This window comes from Capra hircus, chromosome 22 (genome assembly GCF_001704415.2).
Source record: "Capra hircus breed San Clemente chromosome 22, ASM170441v1, whole genome shotgun sequence".
In the NCBI taxonomy this organism is placed as follows: domain Eukaryota; kingdom Metazoa; phylum Chordata; class Mammalia; order Artiodactyla; family Bovidae; genus Capra; species Capra hircus.
The window spans coordinates 48,915,600-48,930,524 of NC_030829.1; the positions used below are offsets into that span (position 1 = coordinate 48,915,600).

Here is a 14,925-nt window from a genome sequence, read left to right on the forward strand (position 1 = left end):
CCCCCCGAGGACGCCTGGGCGCGCGGCCGCCTGAGACGCTGTTTAATTGGGGCTGTCAGGCCGCGGAGCGCGCGGAGGGCCGGGCGGGACGGAGGCCGGGAGGCCGGGAGGCCGGGGCGGCGGGCGAGCAGCTCGGCGGGAGGCGGGCGCCCGGAGACGCGGCTGGGGCCCGCGCGGCCGGGGCGCCGTCCCAGGGCAGGGCTGCCCGGCCCCGGCCCCGGGCCGCCCGCGCTCCCCATGAAAAACCAGCTCCGCGGCCCCCCAGCGCGGGCGCACATGTCGGCCTCGGGGGCGTCGGCGTCTGGGGACACCGGGGCGGGGTCGGAGCCCGGTGCGGGATCTGGATCTGGCGCCGGCACCGGGGCAGGCGCGGCGGCGGGCGCAGGGGCCATGCCCTGCAAGAGCGCCGAGTGGCTGCAGGAGGAGCTGGAGGCGCGCGGCGGCGCGTCCCTGCTACTGCTCGACTGCCGGCCGCACGAGCTCTTCGAGTCGTCACACATCGAGACGGCCATCAACCTGGCCATCCCGGGTCTCATGCTGCGCCGCCTCCGCAAAGGCAACCTGCCCATTCGCTCCATCATCCCCAACCACGCCGACAAGGAGCGTTTCGCTACGCGCTGCAAGGCGGCCACCGTGCTGCTCTACGACGAGGCCACGGCCGAATGGCAGCCAGAGCCCGGCGCTCCCGCCTCGGTGCTTGGCCTTCTCCTGCAAAAGCTGCGCGACGACGGCTGCCAGGCCTACTACCTCCAAGGTAAGGGCGGCAGCGAGACCCAGTCTGGAATTGGGGCGCTCCCGTGTCTCCCGGATGCCCCCGACGGAGGCGGCTTTCTCTCCCCGTGCCCGGCCTGTCCAGCCGGCGCCACGTCTCCCCCGCTCGCATCCTCCCCTCCAGGGCTCCCGGCCCAAGCTGTGCGTGTGTAGGCTGGTACAGTAGCCCCCTCTACATCCCTTTCCGGGCATGATCTGAGTGGTCTGAACAAACTTTTCCCCACTTGGGCTTTCCTTTTTTCCCCATTGTTGGGGCCATGGTAGCTCCCAGGTTCCCCCCTGAAGCCCGGCAAAGGAGGGAGGGTGCCTTCCTGGGCACCAGTTCAGCTCCTCCAGCCTGGAATGGGTGTCCCTGGAAGGCCAGAGTTAGGACAGGAACCTTTAATCACCACCCTCAGCCCTGCCAGGGCAGAGGGAGAGTTTGGGGGACTCGGAGGATCCCCATGTGGGGCTTGTCACTGGGGAATCGCCACCTCTTGGAAGTGCTTGGGGCAGGGCTGTAAGGAGTGTCCCTTGCCCCAGCTTTGGTTTTCTGAGACCCCCAAGTCCTTAGCCAGCCACCCCAGAGGTGGTGGAAGGGGGAGGCAGCCCTGGGAGGCGAGTGACTGCAGCCGGTGTTTCCAATTAACATTCCAAAATGGCCTCTTGCTGGCAGCGGGGCGGGCAGACGGGAGGGGAGGGGAGGCCTGCGGCACCCTCGGGCGCAGGGCCCATGCTTAGCTGCAGCGCGCTCCCCATTTCTTGTCCCTGTATAGCCCCAGCAGCCTCCCCTTCTGAGGGTCCAAGGCCAGGGTCGGGGTACCTTGAGTTCTAAGGTGGGTTATGGAGAAGAGGAGCCAGGACCCCTTTTATGAACTTGCTCCTGCTGGGGGACAGAACCAGCTGATACCTTCACTACCCTCCCTGGCAGTGGTGGGGAGTTGTTCCCGGTCGAAGGCCCAGGCCCTCTGCCTTGAGCTGACCCAGATGCAGCTCTGGCCTGTGATCTATCTCTTCTGTAAGAGGGTTTGCAAACCCAGAGGTATTGGCCTGAGATGGGGTTGTTTGCTTTCCTTTACTGGTTAGCAATTACTGAGCACCCATGGGTGCCTGATGCAGGGGAGCTGTGGAAGAGGCATGGGCTGGATTCTGTCCTCAAGTGCCCTAAAGTCAGTGGTGTGGCTGGCGCCCTGAGGCCCTATGGGTTAGGGTATGGTGCTCAGGCATGTTACTGTACCACTTGGGGTCTCAGTTTCCCCATCTGTAAAGTGGGCCACAAGACAGATGAGAAAGCGGGAGAGAGGGTACATGTATAAATACTCTGCACTGCCTGTGTTGCCCGTTGCTGGTGGCGGGCCCTTGCTGTGGGGAGCCCCGTTTGGGGACACTGGCCAGTGGCCCTGTCGGCCTCACGCGGGCCCTGTCCACCCCTACCCCCTGCCCGGGGCCACAGGTGGCTTCAACAAGTTCCAGACAGAATACTCGGAGCACTGCAAGACCACTGTGGATGGCGCGTCCTCGCCCAGCGGCTCGCCGCCCGCCGCAGTGCTGGGCTTGGGGGGGCTGCGCATCAGCTCCGACTGCTCGGACGGGGAGTCAGACCGAGAGCTGCCCAGCAGCGCCACCGAGTCAGACGGCAGCCCCGCACCGCCCAGCCAGCCGGCCTTCCCTGTTCAGATCTTGCCCTACCTCTACCTCGGCTGTGCCAAGGACTCCACCAACCTGGACGTGCTCGGCAAGTACGGCATCAAGTATATCCTCAACGTCACGCCCAACCTGCCCAACGCCTTTGAGCACGGGGGCGAGTTCACCTACAAGCAGATCCCCATCTCTGACCACTGGAGCCAGAACCTCTCCCAGTTCTTCCCCGAGGCCATCAGCTTCATTGGTAAGAGCTCCTGCACTCAGGCGGGGGGGCAGGCGTGCGTGTCGAGATGTGTGGGCTCCGGGTGTCGCCCGTGCCTGGCTTGGGTACCTCTGGGCCTGTTGAGGCTTGTGTGGAGCCCTGTGTGTGCCAGCCTGTGCCAATGGGTGTACCAGGGCCCACTGTGAGTCACCGAGGCCCTCGGGGCCAGAGCGGGGCCCCGACCTGCAGGCTCTCCACAGCTGCTGGAGCAGCGTGGACTCTGCTGTCCAGACATCTTGGGTTTTCTGGCTGTGCTGTTTGGAGCTCAGACCTCCCACGGTCTCACTTGCCCTGCGTCACACCTCAGCACGTGTTTCTTGAGGACGGGCTGTCACGGTGCCTTTGGCCTCTACTGTGCACCTGAGGGGGCTGAAGGGTAGTCTAGAGCCAGAGGCCCACCCCGACCTGGCAGCTCTTGGGATGTGCTGACCCAAAGAGCCTCGGGGTGGCTTCAGACGTTCCCGGCAGCCTGTGGGGCTGGCTTGGTGTCCAGGCAGTGAGGGGAGGCAGGGGAAGGCCTCCCCCACATCAGCATGCTCTGCCATCTGGCTCTGCGCCCTCTGAGCCCCTGCATCCGCAGCCTCGGCTGACTCGGGCTCCTTATCTCTGACCTCCCTGCCCGCTTCCTCTCGGCCAGCTGGAAGCTATCAGTCGGCAGGTCACCGTCCCTGGCTCGGCCATCCCCGGGATTCAGGAAAGGGATACGGGACGAGGGGGTGAATGTAATCTCTGAGGCTGGTGACCAGTGTTCTGCCCAGCCTCCGGGCAACGTTTTCCCGCTGGTGGCCGTGTCCAGTGGAGGGCGTTTTGGTGTCAGCTGGGCCGGGCTAGCTTTAATAACAGGAAGTGGGAGGCTTCCCCGCCTCATCCGCTTACTGGGAACCAAAACTAGGTGCCTGGCTGGGAGGAAGGAAGGAAGCTGGGGCGGGGGAGGGGTTGTGTCAGGGGCTATCCGAAGCTTCCCCGCTCTGCCCCTGAGGGTATGGGTGCCACCTCAGCACTCGTGGTCTCCCCAGCGAGGTGTGGGGTGAAGGGGGTGCCGCACGACTTTCCAGGGCTGAGCCTGATTTGTAGGTGCTTTTATCCTCCTTGAAGGCCCCTTTACATCAGGGGAAGGGGATAGAACAGGATATAGAGGTGGGGGGAACCGTGCTCCCTGTGTCACAAGAGAAGGAAGTGAGGCTCAAAGACCCCGCAGGACTCGGGGATGGCGGGGGCGGAGAGGGGATGAAGCACCGGCCTCCCCAAGACCCAGCCACACCCCTTAAAGAGCTAAAAATAAAGCCAGCAGGAAGTGGTTTTACTTGGGATCACCTGGGTTTGGGGACCAGGCTTCCCCATTATCTTGCTGTATCACCATCACTGGAGGCTTTTCTCCACCACCCCCCTTATCCTGCCCCAAATTTCAAGGTCAGACAACGTGTTCCACGTGAATCTGTGGCGTCTGTCTCTTCCCCTGCCGGTCTTGCCCCTAGTCGGTCTCCGAGTCTGGATGAAGCACCTACTGCATCTTCAGCCCTGGGAATCCTCACGTGGGGTTGGGAAAAGGGATGTCGTGCCAGGCCCGAGACAGTGTGCGCCCCCGGGGAGCAGTCTGTGAACCTCTGCACCTCCTGCAGGAGTGGGCCCGGCTCCCGGGGCTCAGGCGGGAACCCCGCGGGCCCCAGGGCTGCCTCTCATTCATATCTGTCCCCAGCACGGCCTTGGCACAGCGCTGCAGCTGCCCTCGGGTCTGGTGGGGAGAGCATAGGACTGAGCTGGTCAGTGGCTCAGCCAGCATGTGAGCTCCGACTGCGTGTCAGGAGCCTGGCACCACACTGGGGAGGGTGCGGGGAGAGCTGACGGAACTTGAGTGGCCGTGTTGGGAGGTGTCACTGGCACACGGGCCGGGGAACAGTGGAGGAAGTGGGCTGGGTGGGCCCCACTTAAGATCCACTGGTGAGGCTAGGCGTGGCCCTGGTCCCCCATCTATTCAGGAGCAGGACTCAGGCCCCCGGGGACTGGCTGGGCCCAGTCCAGAGCTGAGCGTTGCCCGCTGGTCCCTTGCGGAAGGGCCTCCATGACGCCCATGGCCCGAGGAGGCTCTCGGGGCACCCCTGGAGCTGCCCCAGGAGGTGGGCTAGCAGGGGTGAGTGCTGCATGTTAGCAGGAACCCTTGTGTGGCCTTGTCACTGCGTGTGTCTGCCTGTCTCATTTACAAGATAACCTTGGTAGCCATGCTGCAGATGACCCGAGAGGACGCAGGTGACTCCTCGGCACGTCACACGTAGCACACAGTTCCAGCAGCGGGAAGACTGGCAGCAGGCACAGGGCTCGTGGAGCCCTCCCTGGGCTCAGATCTCTCTAAGGGCCCTGTGAGTAAGCAGGTCCGTCCTACAGAGCAGAAACCGAGGTGCAGGCATGTCAGCTGGAACTGTGGCAGAGCCCCGCCACGGTCACGCTCTTGACCTCGACTCCAAGTTGCTGTCCCACCCGCCTGGGACTTCACCAAGTCCCTTGAGAGTCGGGCGGCACCAGTCCCTTGCCGTGCCCCTCTCTGTGCCCGCCCCACGGGAGCTCCCTGGAGGAGGCACCAGCCTGACCCATGCCCATGTATTGCAGACGAGGCCCGCTCCAAGAAGTGCGGGGTCCTGGTGCATTGCCTAGCGGGCATCAGCCGCTCGGTGACCGTCACGGTAGCCTACCTGATGCAGAAGATGAACCTGTCGCTCAACGACGCCTACGACTTTGTCAAGAGGAAAAAGTCCAACATCTCACCCAACTTCAACTTTATGGGGCAGCTGCTGGACTTCGAGCGGACGCTGGGGCTGAGCAGCCCGTGTGACAACCACACCCCCAGCGAGCAGCTCTACTTCTCCACACCTACCAACCACAACCTGTTCCCACTCAACACGCTCGAGTCCACGTGAGGCCGGGGGCATGGGGCAACAGGCCAGCCCCCCCCACCCCGGGCCCCCACAGGGCCCGCCAGGAGGGCCCAGGCCTGCTGCCTCTGGCCCGAGGAACCCAGACATCACCTGTGCCCAGAGGTGAGCTCCCCTCAGCGTCCCACAGCCAGGCCTCCGCCAGCAGGACTTTCCGGAGGGGCCCGAGGCGATCAGACACATGGCTTTGGGAGTCCCTTGGGGCCTCTCCTTGTCCCAGGACACTCCTTTCTGCTGATGGCTCAGCCAGTTTGGCTGTTTTTTTAAAAGACACATCCACGGACCTGAGTTTACTTTTTACTTTTGGCAGGTAAACCCAAGCTCCCTGGAGCAGAGAGCGTGTTGAAGCTCTGCTTGATTGTTCCTTTTTGTAATGGAAAGTGTTATTTTCAGGCTATGTGCAACAATGGATTGTATAAACCAGTATTTCATCCCTTTCTTGATCCAGTGAGAGAGAGAGAGAGGTGTTACCAGTTTGTTTTTCTTCCTATTTCAAACAGCAATTCTTGAGTTTTTGTTTCTGTTTTAATGGAAAAGACAAACCCCACGTTGATCTTGACCAAATGCACTTTGCACATGTGTGAAGCCTCCGTTTCTGCAGCGGCCCTTAAAGGGGTGGTTCACTCCTCCCGGCAGGGGTCTCCCAGGCCCGGCTGCATCTCCTGCTTTGCAGAGCCCAACCTGGCGCTGCATTCGCCTGTGATGACCGCTGTGAGTGGTGGGCTGGATGGGTAACCTTTGCCTTCTCTGCCCACCCACTTGCCCTCTGGTGGTCGCTGCAGACCACCCCAGGCAGAAGAGGAGGCCACAGGGGACTGCCAAGCAGTAGCATTAACCCTCTGGGCTCAGCCCCGAGGAGGGCCCCAGGCCCTTTTTATCCGTACCCACTACTTCTGTCTCTCTCTCTCTGTTTCTAGCTGAGGGTGCAGGCCCAGTGGCTGGGGAAGTTTAGGTGGAGGGCGCAGCCCCGCCTCCCAGGTCTCCTCCCCAACCCTGGTTGTTGCTTGGGTTCCAACCGCCACTCCCAGCCCCTCAACCCGTGGAAGCCGGCCCTGTGCTTGCTTTGCCATGCCTTGGATTAAGAAACTCACATCCATTTCAGTCCCGGGGGGTGGGGGGTGGGGGGGGCAGCAAGGGCAGACAGGGAAAGGGTCGTGAGGCCTGTCCATCCCGCCACCCAAGCCCGCTGTCCGCAGAACAGAGCCACGGGTTCTGGTATCCTCCCCAGTTTTGTTCCTTCTCCAAGCTCCGTTTTCCCGGATGGTGGAGCTGCGTGGGGGCCCTGGGGAGGGCTGGGGTCCCTGAGCGAGCCAACACTCGGCGTGTGAGCGAGGCCACGGAAACCCTGCCCCAATGCATCTTACCTCACAGGGCTGGTTTTCAGGGATTCTTCAAGGCAGCAGGTGAAAAATCTTGCCACAGTTAAGAAATTGACAAGAAGCTTCCATGCTGTGTACATGGTTCTCTTTCTCTCTCTTTTTTACCTTTGAGAAGAAAAACCCAGAAAAACGCACCAGATTTGTGTAAATGAGGGTATGCCAACAAGGGTGGCCAGTTTTGCTTTATGATCTTATGAAGGAAGATTTGTGACCCTACATATACACACACACACACACAAACACACACACACACACATATATATATATATATATATATATTCCCGAACCAGCAACGGGACTTTGTTTATATTGCAAATAAATATTATTTTTTCTTTAAAATGAGTGGTGTCTGATAAGGGCCAGGGCAATGAGGAGAAGCACTATGGCCATATCCAGGGGCCTGCTGGGCACTTACTGGGACTGGTCAGAGGCGCCCAAAGCTGGGAGGAGCAGCTGGGGTGTGGGTCGGCAGGGACACTGGGGCTTTGGCCCCCTGGGTGATAGGGAGCGAGGTGTGGAGACGTTCTGTGCACCAAGGTCACACAGCAGAGCCCCTGCTGGCCCAGACACACCCAGTGTTGCCCACCTGGACGCTGCCCAGACCGCCCAGCCGCCCCAGGTCCTGACTGGCCCCCACAGCCATGGCCCTTCCTCTTGCTGCTCTCGGGGATGGGACATGGGCTGTGCGTCTGTCAACCTCACTCTCCCCCGCACCGTCCCTAGGATGCCTGTAGGACCTGATGCTGGTCAGTGAGTGGGCCAGCCCCGCGGGAGCCAGGTCCCTCAGCCCCCCGAGCCACAGCATCCATTTCTGTGCGGTGGGGCCAACACACCCCGATGCCCAGCGCACTCCCGTTCAGGCACGATGGGCCCCTCACCTTCATTTCCTGGTCTTGACCTGGGCCTACAGTGGGGCCTGGTCCATGCCTGGCTTCCTCAGAGCAGCTGAGTGGCAGCCCTCCAGGCGGGCCCATCTGGAGGCTTCAGACTCAAGCCTGGGGGGAGCAGGGGACACGGAAGGGGCCCGGAGGGGCTGGAAGGCCATGGCCCAGGGAGCGAGGCCCCCAGTGGGAGACGGGGAACTGGGAGCCCCACTGCAGGGGCTTCACCTCTGACCGAGTCGGCCCCAGTCGGGAACTTGGGGGTCTGGGTTGCTGACTCCCATCTGCCCGTCTCTGCTGCCCGCCTGGCGTCATCCCTTCTGCTGTGGCCAGCACTGGACCGGCTCCAGATGGCAGGTAGGTGGGCATGGTGGGAAGAGTGAGTGATTCAGCTGCTTCCTTAGGACTCCCCACCTTGGGGCCGCCAGGCTCCTTCCTGTGTCCCGCCCCATCTCGCCATGAGTTAATCCAACGTCCAGTCTCAGCCTGACTCGTCTGTTGTGAGGGCCCCATGGTTCGAGCCCCAGCTGTTTGGCTGTCGGCCTTCTCACCTTCCTTTCTTTGGCTGCGCTGGGTCTTGGTTTCGGGACTGGGGATCTAGTTCCCTGAAGGGAGGGAACCCGGGCCCCCTGCACTGGAAGCATGAGGTCTCAGCCACCAGACCACCAGGGGGAAGTCCCCAGCCTTCCCATCTTTAGAACTGGGGAACACCAGGCCTGAGGGGCGGGAGGAGGCGGTTCTCACAGTGTGGGCAGAGGGGCGGGGGCTGCTTTTGCTCGTGGGCTCCCTGGGGCCTGGGTCCTTCTGTGCCAGGGGCAGGCAAGGGGGTGGGGGCCTGAGCAGGCAGAGACTAGACCTTTGTTCCCTCTCGCTGCCCTCCGCCTGGGCTGGGGAAGCCCGCGGGTGCTGGGCTGGGGGCTGGGCCCTCGACAGCCTGAGTAAGTGCCTGGCAGTGCCGGCGTGCCCAAGCACAGGGCTGGGGGGGCAGGGGCGGGGAGCGGCAGTCTCCTCCGGAGCCAGTCCTCCAGGCAAGGGCTGAGGGGCGATGCCTCCTACGCAACCCTAGGCCTGGGGGCCTCTCTGACCCTCTGTCCTCATCTGCAGCAACACCCACCTCACTGCCTGCCTGGCTGAGATGGAGACAGAGGGACAGGGCGTGGCTGGAGCCCTGGGTCATTGCTCTGACCTTGGCCCAGGCCACACCCTGTCCCCACGTTGGGTCCCAGGTCATGCCTCATGGGCCCTCACTCTTGAGCGCTTGCAATTCTAGTCTGTTTTGGCCATCCTGTCCCGCCGCCCCGTGGGCACCGTCCATCCCAGGCATCTGGCTGAGGTCTGGCCGCCAGCGGGGCTCAGGGGCGCCTGGCCCCCTTTCTGTGCCCTCAGTCCATCTCTCTCCTCCTGACCTCCTTTTTCTCGCCTCCCTTTGGGTTCCCATTTCTGTCCCCATCTCAGCCTGGGCCCCCAAGGACCCCCTCATCCACTTAGCGTTCTCGCAGGAGGATCTGAGCCAATCACTCCCTCACTTGCACATTCATCCAGCAGCCATTTCCTGGGCCGACTGGGCACATGTTCCCAGGAGTGGGAACATGCCTGAGGGAAGCTCAGTGATGTCAGGCTGGGTGGCAGGATAATGGGGCCTTGGCTGTCCTGTGATATATGAATCAGGTGCAACAGCAGGAGTGACTAAGGCTGGACACAAGAAAGAACTTGCAACCTGTGGAGGAGTCACCTTGAAGCGGGTGTGACAAGGAGCCCACAAAAGAGATGAACTCTCTCTTGGGGGGGTCCTACGCTGGGCCTGGGGCAGAGGGAGGCAGCCCTCAGGAGAGGGGCCACTCCTCTTCCCCCAGGGCCGCTCCCCAGAGTGCAAACACAGTCATCCCCAGTGAATGGGGCAGGGCGGGGGCAGGCAGCAAGACTGTGCTGGAACCTGCCACCACCGCCCTGCACACGCAGGCTGGTCCCCGGATGCCGTGTCTGCAGCGGGCAGGCCCTCCGCATCAGCGCCCATGTGGCCGGGAACACTCCTTAACAGAAGCCAGAGACACTGAGCGGAAGCAAGGCCTGCCCACCCTGCTCCCCCAGTCTTCACACCCACGGGGCTGGGAGCCTTCTCCCTCTGGCCCTGTGGAGGACCAGATCCACGGGCGCGTGTGCACACACGGCCCCCTCATTTCTCAGGCAAGGCAAGCCCAAGCAGGTCTCAGGGTGATGAAGGAGCCGCCTGCCTCTGACTCCAGCCTCCTCTCATCAGGGTGTGGCCGGTGAGGTCATCCCTTCCCAGGCAAGGCCATTATAGACCATCATTAGCGACTCCCCAGGGGTAAGATGAGGCCTCAGCCCCACCGTTTCTGGCTGTGGGCCAGATGAGCCCTGACGGACGACAGGGGATGCCAGCCCCTGCCAGATCCACTTTGCTCAGGCAGGCTGTCCCCTTCCCAGGGCTGCTCGTCACCTACCTGCAGGGGTGGGAGGGGGGGTACATCACCTACCCCCACGGCTTCCGTGCATCTGGAGGAACCCCATCCGCCCATTCCGCACCCACACCTCCTTCTCCAGTCCCAGGGCCCTTCCGCCCCTGCTGCAGGCCAAGGAGGAGTCACAGCCCCTTCTCCAGGGCTGGATGGGCCAGGAGGGGAGTGGAGGGATGTGGTCCAGAGGACAGGGGAGCCCCTAAAGAGCTTTAAGCCCAGGGCTGGCAAGATCTGGTTGTCACTAGAAAGACCCCCTAGAATGTAAGTCAGTGCAGCTACTGTGGAAAACAGTATGGAAGTTCCTCAGGAAACAGAAAGAGAATTACCGTGTGATCCAACAGTCCCACTCTTGGGCATGTACCTGGACAAAACTGTAATTCAAACCGACACACACACGCCTACATTCACAGCAGCACTATTCACTAGACAAGACACGAAAACGACCTGTATGTTCCCTGACAGATGGACGGGTGAAGACAACGAGCTGCATAGACGCACCAGAATACCACGCAGCCACGAAAAAGAAGGCGCTCCAGCCAAGCGCGGCACACAGACAGACCCCGAGGATGCCACGCCGAGCAGACTGAGCCAGAGAGAGACAAGTGCTCCACCACACCACCCATGCGGGGAGTCTAACACCTGACCCACGCGAACCCATCTGTGATGACACGGATGCAGAGAACGGATGGGTGGCGGCTGCCGGGGGGAAGGGGAGGACGCAGTGGGAAGCGGCGGGTAGTGACGTACGCGTTTGTATACAGAGGGACAGACAAGGTCCCACTGGGGAGCACAGGGAATTGTCATCAGCACCCTATGATAAAGCATAGCGGGAAAGCGCGTTGTAAAAGGAGTGTGTGTGTGTGTGTGTGTGTGTGTGTGCATATAGAGCTGAATCACTCACAGAACTTAACACAGCACTGTAAACCAACCACACTTCAATTAAAACCCATTGTTAAATTTTTTTTTTTTTAAAGAAAGAGCGGAGAACATGCTAAGGGGCAGGTCTTCAGGACAGGGGACCCTGAGGAGGCTAGGATGGTCAGGGTGCGCGCTGGGGCTGGACCACTGTGGCCTGGGAGGGGCGGGGAGACGACCCCACCACAGGGCCAGCCGACTTGTGTGACTCAGCAGGACCCTGTGGGCCTTTCCAGGACAGACCCACCCCCTGCGCCCGGCCTACCCTCTGCTGTGGCTCCTCTGTGAAGCACCCAGATAACACTGTCAGAGGCACATTTCCTGAGTTGTTTCACAGACGTGAAAACCACCCACCGAATGGAAGACGTTAACGACTTGATGACCGTGAGGACAGCAGCCCCTAGACCTACTGGCTCCCAAGGATGGATAAGGCTAGCCCCTGGGACACCGTCCCGTGACCTCACCATCAACCAGAGAATCACGCGTAAGCTGATCACACGGCCTGCCGACTCCCCTCCCTCACCTGGCCTTTCACTGAAACCCTGCGGGGAGTGGAAGGGTCTTGAGCGCCAGCCGCCCCTTCCCTTGTACTGGCGCCTGCAGTAAACCCTGCCTGTCCTGCACCGCAACCTAGGGGCAGCAGGTGGGCTTGCCTGCGCATGGCAAGCGGACCTGGGCTTGGTTCTGGCCACTGGACTCCCTACTCCCCTGCCCCCACCCCTCACCGTGCCCCCACACGCTGAGACCACCAGCGTCCTCCCTTGTATTGGACAGCACAGACTGGAGGCCCCTCCCAGAGCTGCAGTCTTCTCATCTGTACAGTGGGCTTGAGAACTGTAGCTCTAAGAGGAGATGGCAGGATGAAGGGTCTTCCCCTCTGGGAAGGCCCTGGGAACACGAGCAGTGGGTGATGCTGATTTAACTGTGCCTGCCCTCTGATGAGGGGCACCGCCCGGGGCTGGCCATTGCTGACTCCCGTGTGATCCTGGACAAGCCTCCTCCCCAGTCCAGGTCCTCGGGTTCCCTGATGAGAAAAGTGACCCAGGGGACCCACTCCCAGACCCTCAGTTCCGTCTTAAGCCCTGGACAGCTGGGCATCGGGAGTCACCTAGGAGCCAGTGCCCAGCCCGGGGAGAAGGCTGGGGGCCTGGGCCAAGAGGCCTTGGCTGGGGTGGGGGGTGCCTCTCTCTGCCCAGCAGAGCCTTTTGCTGCAGCCCCTTGAGGACGTTTGCCCCTTCTGTCTACCTGCCCAGAGGACTCCCCGCAGTGTCCCCTGACCCAAGGTCCAGAAAAACTCACAGAGAGCTGCCAAGCGCGCGGCCCCGGGGGAGCCCTGGCCTCTGCTCACAGCTCCACAGCCTGCTCCTCCCCAGTCCCAGCCTGTGTCTAGGAAAGGTTCGATCGTGGAGCCTGAGTGTCTTCCGGGGCCATCAGGAAGGGCCTTGCACTCAGCCTGCTCCCCGCACTCAATCCCTTTGCTCCCTTTCCTATGTCGCTTGCCCAAAGACCCTCCTCTCTAGGCCCTGAGTTCCCCAGCCCTGTCCCTCCTTGGCCCTGCACCCACGGGACCCTGTCTGTCCTCTGCTCACACTGGCCCCAAACCTAGGCTTGCCGGGAGCTGCTTCTCTTCTGGCCCCGGTGGAGCCCGGCATGGGGGCTTGGGAAGGTGCTCCTGGACGGGGAACAGCCAGAGTAAGGCCTGGCTCCCGCTTTCCCTCCAACCGCCTGGAGCCAGGCCCCGGCAGCCCCATCCTCTGCCCCGCCCGGACACTCGGTGCTCGGGCTGCCCTGCTTTTTCACTGTCCCATCGGCACATGTGGGCTGGGACCCTGGGTGCAGTGTTTTCTGCACTGCAGACTCCTCTCTTGGGCCTTATGCCTGGAAGCGGCATTTCCGGGTCAAACACCTGTGCTCTACTTTTTCCAGCTGGTTTCTGAAAGGAAAGCAGGACCGTTTATCTTTAACTTTTGGCCGTTATTGTTTCTAATTCAGAGAAGCCGTGTATCTGCAGTGCTGAGCACTCGGCAAGGCACCGGCGGCCGAGTCATAGGGCCAGAGGCTCCAGCTGCCCCTCAAAGCTGTTCTGCCTGGGAGTCTGGCTGGCATCTGATCCTCTGGCATTTCTAATTGCGGTAAGACTCGTAATAATAACACAGCCGCATGGCCTCACTCTGGGCCAGTGTGTCCCTCTAGATTTCTGTGATAAACTCATGTAATCCTCCCTGCAGCCCTGGGAGGGAGGTGCTGACCATCCCTGATGGGCAGATGTGGAAGTCAAGCTGAGAGGGGTCCGCACTGGGGTCTGGGTGCCCGTCTGGCTGACTCTTCTCACAGGGAAGAACCAATCTGACCCCGCACTGGACCTGTCTCTTTCACTCTAGCCTTTGTGTTCTATTGCTTTTGCTACAAAGTAAGAATGCTGCCTAGGGGACTTCGCTGCTGGCTCAGTGATAAAGAATCCATCTGCCAGTGTAGAGGACCTGGGTTCAATCCCTGGTCCGGGAAGACCCCCCATGCCGCGGGACTACTGTGTGCCCCACCTGCCCGCCTGCGCTCTAGAGTCCGTGAGCCGCGCTCCTGAAGCCCAGGCTCTGCGACGGGAGAGGCTACCGCAGTGAGAAGCCCGCGCACCGCAGCTGCAGAGCCGCCCCCACTCCCCGCAACTAACAAGCCCAGGCGGCGATGGAGACCCAGCACGGCTAATGAATGATCATTTTTTTTTAATTTACAAAAGAAAAAAGAATGCTGCCCACAGCCTGAAATATACAGGCTAGCCCATTCTCAGGACTCTGCTTTTTACAGGTGTAACACTTTCCCATTCATACAGAGATAGACAGTTGTGTAACGGAGAATCACATTTGTCTTATTGGAAGTTTACAGGACGTGATGACCTGAGTTCCAGGGACAGCCACGAGACCGAAGATCTGATACCAGGTTTGCAACTAACCACATCCCCTCCCCTTTAAACACAAAAGAAGCCTGAATTCTTACTCCAGTGAAGTGGTTCTTCCGGACTCTAGTCCACTACCTTCTCAGTTTGCTGATTTTTTAAATAAAGTCACTATCCTTGTAGCAACAACTCACTTCTCAACTTACCTGCCTGCTGCATGGCCAACAGTACAAGCTTGGACTCAGTACCACTCAGCTACCCCACGGCTGAGCTCCACCGAGGCCTGGGGTCTCTGACCACTCCCAAGCCTAATACCACGTGGGCTCCCACCAGTGCTGACTGCAGCAAAGCAGCATCCTAAGGGAGGGAGCCTGTACCCCACCTTCCTGAAGGCATCACCATGCATCTCTGGGTTCCCGGGGCCAGGTGGGTGGGGGAGGCAGAGGAAAAATGCTGGCAACATCTTGGGAGGCTGTCCCAGAGTGCACAGCCTGGAGGGGCAGAGGCTCAGGGACACACAATCTAATAGGTAAGGCGCCTAGGGATTAGATCTGGTATACAGAGTGCCTGAAGAACTATGGATGGAGGTTCATAACATTAAATAGAAGGCAGCGATCAAAACCATCCCCAAGAAATGCAAGAAAGCAAAGTGGTTGTCTGAGGACATCTTACAAATAGCTGAGAAAAGAAGAGAAGCAAAAGGCAAGGGAGAAAGGGGAAGATACACCCAACTAAATGCAGAGTTCCAGAGAACAGCAAGGAGAGAAAAAAAAAAAGTCCTTTTAAAAGAACAATGCAAAGAA

The 14,925-nt window shown here is 60.7% G+C and overlaps 1 protein-coding gene across 1 annotated transcript; it reads left to right on the plus strand.

Moving 5' to 3' along the window:
• Positions 58 to 7,298, plus strand: DUSP7 (dual specificity phosphatase 7). The gene is made up of 3 exons (XM_018038314.1): positions 58 to 754; positions 2,204 to 2,638; positions 5,258 to 7,298. Exons 1-3 carry the CDS (start codon positions 238 to 240, stop codon positions 5,563 to 5,565), a joined length of 1,260 nt encoding a protein of 419 aa, XP_017893803.1. The 5' UTR covers positions 58 to 237; the 3' UTR covers positions 5,566 to 7,298.